Genomic DNA, 4,557 nt, shown 5'->3' with positions numbered 1-4,557 from the left:
AATTATGATGACAGGCATTCTTTATTTTTCAAAGTTTAAAACACAGTTTTAAAATCTTAGCTCCTTTTTACGTTTTGTAGCAGATTTATCCCTGGTAATGCCAATGACTAACTACCACTTATATCAGTGACAGCACTATAAAAATAGAAGGATTTTCTTGGTTGGCTTTAAACTAGAAAAAACTCACTGACCTTCTATTGTTAACAACCAGCGGGTTGAATCCAGAGTCTTTGTGAGAATGAATAACTGTACAGCAAAAATCACCTTATTTGCAAAAAGACATTTGCAAAGGCTTGCGTTGAAGCAATTTTACTACTTCTTGAGAATGTGTGTGCAGTGTTCATATACTGGTCACAGGTGCATTTCTAAAGAGGAAATGTAGTGGTTGACAATATCAAATGCTATTTCAGTATTTGTCAATTACTGTATTTTACAAAGCACATGTACTTGTGTTTAGATTTGTCCCCCATTTGTCAAGTGCTCATTTCATGTTCTAACCACAAACATTATGGACAGCTTGGGACTATGCCAATATTCCTTTCCTGTATGCTTTTGGATTGTGGAAGGTAACTAAACAAACTGATATAAATCCTAAGCAAATAAAGAGGGAATATAATTCAGTGCACATAGTATAGATGCGGGTTTTTAGATGAGACCTGATCTCTGGATCCAGAGCTGCAACACTTGGGCTAAGCACTTCTGTAGGGAAAAAAAGCAATGAATCAAGATGTGTGAATCTTTTCCACATCTCCTAAGGTTTTTTTCATTTTGATATGCTTTCCTTGGAGAACAATTAATCTTATTTATAAAAAGTAGGTCAGATATTTTTCTTATTGTCTTACTTTTCTACATATTAGGCTGAAATAGATTAGGAAGAAAATTTCTGGCCTTCTCCTGGGTGTTCAAGTCTAGCAATAGGCATACTGATGGAGCTTGGCACTGCATATGCCACTTTAACTCTGGTATGCCTTCTGCCATTATTATATATTGAATTTCCAAAGCACTTGTCCTCATGCCTATATCAAAATAAAAATAATGTCTCATTAAGCAATGGCGCTACTCCATGTATTTACGTCTACCAATAGGCAGTTGTAGCAGATGTAGATGCTCAAGCAGTGTTTCTCAATCTTTTTAACATGGGGGAACCCTTGAATTAACTTTCAGGTCTTCAGGGAACCCCTTCTATATTTACAATTTCTACTCTTAAACTAATCTAAGAGGCGCACATTGCTCATTGCCCAATGAAACCTCTGAAGGAACCCTAGTTAAGAAACACTGTGCTGAATGGTAGGTAAAAACAGGAACCTATTGTAATGACCATATGTTATGCTGTCCCTCCATTAATGAAAGGACTGAAATCCAATGAAAGATGAGAGCAATGGACAGTAGGGCTGGAAAGATGAATGTTCCCCAGCCTAACCACCTGGCTGTTTTTGGATGGTTTGTTTTTGTTTTGTTTTATTTATTTATTTATTTTAGAAATAACTAAACCACTAAAATGATCCTAATATAAAAATAACGCATTTTATATATAATTAAATAAATAAGGATAACTGCTATAAAAAGTATCACAATTTAAGGAATCAGACACTGGCACAGCCTATTCTGTTGGGAATATGACGCCTACAGCACAGATTGTGGCTCTCTGGCCTCGTATAAAATGACAAAACACTTCAATATGTGATTCTAATATAAAAAGCATGAACATGTGCTTGAAGTTTCCTTTATATTAATCTAAAAATATAAGCACTCCCAACACAATAGAAGGAGCTCTGCATCTGGATATAAAAGTTACTATTTGGTGCCAAAGAACGGCAATATTCATATTTGTTAATGTCAGCATGTGACAAAACAATTTTGTAAAATTCAGCAGAAACATATGGTTGAGCCATAGTACAAATGGGTTGCTTAAACAGCATAATTCTCTTCACGTTTTGGAAGTGTAAAAATAATAATTTGTTTATTCTAGGTCACATCAGGATTTTTAACACTTTGGGGCCAGTTTATAAAACATCAATATGGCATAACTGTGGTCAAACTGCTGCATAAATATCCAAACTCTGGTGCATTTATAGGACTCTAAAGCAAGCTATCTATTCCTAAAGAGGACAACAACAATAAAACCAATACAGGTCCTGCGACAGGGATATCTGCTCACACAGAAGTATGCGCAGAACACAATAAAGGGCACCACGGGCTTCACATCGTGCTCTTTATGTTACGGGCAACATATTAACAAATGCAGGACCAGTGTGTTGGGAATACTGAAATGTTCTGCACATAGTGTTAACCCCACATTTTATTATATTTTATTCAATGCATAACTGAGCCAATATAATAGTACTTGTTTGCTAAAAAAAACACATATGAAAAACACAAGGAATTATGTATAATTATTATTTGATCTGATGTTACAAGAGAAAAATCTATAAATCATTATCAAGTAATTTCACATACAACGAAAATACATAATTTCTTAAATGATTAGCCTTCTGCAAGTTTTGGTACTGTAGAACCTAAAATATACAGCCCTAGTCTATTTTGTAGCTCTGTCTATCTAACAATCACAAAAGAAGAGGCAAAGAGGGCCTCACCAACGTGCCAATGATAATTCAATATTCAACTACAGCGTGACTCCAAAACCAGGCTGCTGAAAAGCAGTACAGTCAACAGGGTCAGAATGGGAGAGTAGGAAGAAGACATGCAGTGCTTTCTGGCAAGGATGGCTGTAGCAAATACAGCACAAAATAAATCCAAAAATCCTATACATATATGTATTGCAACTATATACCTAGCTGTATGGAACTATATTAAACTAGCTGTTTAACTTTTAAGTGATATTCTTCATTTCATTTTATTTCCCACTCATGTCAAAATATTTATACTGAAGGAGGGGAGAAGGCCTTACTACTCCAAAAACATTATATAGATCTAAAAACAATCAAGTTATCTGCACCATTACCACCAATACAGTAACTGGTTAAACAAAGTTAGATTCTGTAATTGTGTTTAGACTGACACTACTGTGTTTTCAAACAGCCCCACGTTGGCTCCATAATTTGCCACACAAATCTGTGATATCAAATGCTTTCCCCCAAGCTAAGTTTCTAAATCCTGCAGGTATGTGATGATCATGTCATTGCTCTGTACACCTCCATCAAATCTCTACCGCAATGTGTTTTGTGCAGTAGCACGTAATGTATGGGCAGTACACTGGTTCATAGGATCAAACATGTTAACTCAGAAAAGACATTGATCATGCAAAGTGAAAGAAGGAACAATAGCCAAGTCAGGTGTAGTTTGTCACACTGCTACATAGTAAAAAGAAACACTACTTCTATGCTTTTTACAATCATCTCCCCTCTTAAAATGTTTTTTAAATTAAAACAGCACATTCTTCAAAAAATACATTTTTAGCACCTTAGTGGTGTGCTACAATTGCATACCTTTACTCTACAATACATGTTATTTACTGAACATATGAACTGCAGGAAGTCTTTTTGTGACCTTGTAGTAAACATGGACTTCACTCACCCATATCAACAGTAACCATTGTGGACTGATTCTCCTGCACAGAGACTGAGGTCTGGTCCTGGTCTACGCTGCGGCAATCATCGTTTGTTTCAAGCTGACTGTGACTGTGTTCTGAGCGCAGCTCTGAGTACTCATCTTCCTCCCTGCAGAAGAGAGAAAGACACACGTATTATACCTCAAATGTTATTTCCTGCTTTAAAAGGGTCAAGTTATCAGGCAATATTGCTGATACAGACAGATGACCAAATGTGTAAAGAAAACACATTTGTTTAGCAATCGTAAGATTCTTGATCATATGCTAAAAGGATTATAGAATTATGGGTAGATTGTAGGATTATAAGATTATGAGTAGATTGAAAGTATTGTGCTGCACATCTTTAAAACACAATGTGAAAAAAATGGGTGTTTGATTTGAGGGAGTTTTGGCTTGGTTTATCCCACTCCACTACAGTGTGTTAAAGTTGCATTAGGTCAGCCTATTCAAAATACTGGGCCTGCAATGTACCAAACCTGCACTATTTATTCTGACATGGAACAGCACAGTGCATATTACTGCAAAGCGCATGGACATAAGCCATGGCCATGCGCTTTGCCTAGCCTTAGCCTTGCAGAGAAGTCTGATGGACATCAGATGATTGTCCCTGGAAATTACTACTGTGAACATTTCCAGTGATGGCTGAAGGAAGGAGTTCTGAATGCACAGTGCTGTTCTGTTTAATGGAGAGGGGAAGGGCACCCTGCCCCTCCATGGGAATGCACAGCAGTTGTCCAGAACAGCGCTATTGAAGGGCACAATTTGTGATAACGCAAAAAAAAAAAGCCTGCTACTCACAGACATCAGACTGTAGCAAGTGCAAGGGCTGCCAGCATGAACATACAGCAAAAACACCTTTTCATAAACTTTAAAAAAACAAAACTAAGTCAGCCAGGGAAATCCAACCTAGACAGTCAGAAATATAAAGCAGAAATATTGCCTGGTGACACGGAAACATTTAGGTTTACTGTTTAATATATATATCATTG

The 4,557-nt window shown here is 36.7% G+C and overlaps 1 protein-coding gene across 4 annotated transcripts in view; it reads right to left on the bottom strand.

Annotated features, from left to right (window-relative positions):
• MCC (MCC regulator of WNT signaling pathway) overlaps positions 1-4,557 on the bottom strand; it is a 159,341-nt gene that overhangs the window by 50,483 nt on the left and 104,301 nt on the right. For all 4 annotated transcript variants that reach the window (XM_072416083.1, XM_072416082.1, XM_072416084.1 and 1 more), the window contains one exon: positions 3,535-3,677. In XM_072416083.1, the coding sequence (XP_072272184.1) occupies positions 3,535-3,677 (143 nt within the window). The remainder of the gene's footprint in view (positions 1-3,534; positions 3,678-4,557) is intronic.

This window comes from Pyxicephalus adspersus, chromosome 6 (assembly GCF_032062135.1).
Source record: "Pyxicephalus adspersus chromosome 6, UCB_Pads_2.0, whole genome shotgun sequence".
NCBI lineage: Eukaryota > Metazoa > Chordata > Amphibia > Anura > Pyxicephalidae > Pyxicephalus > Pyxicephalus adspersus.
The sequence above is the reverse complement of the archived record's forward strand: the minus strand, read 5'-3'. Positions and strand labels throughout refer to the sequence as shown.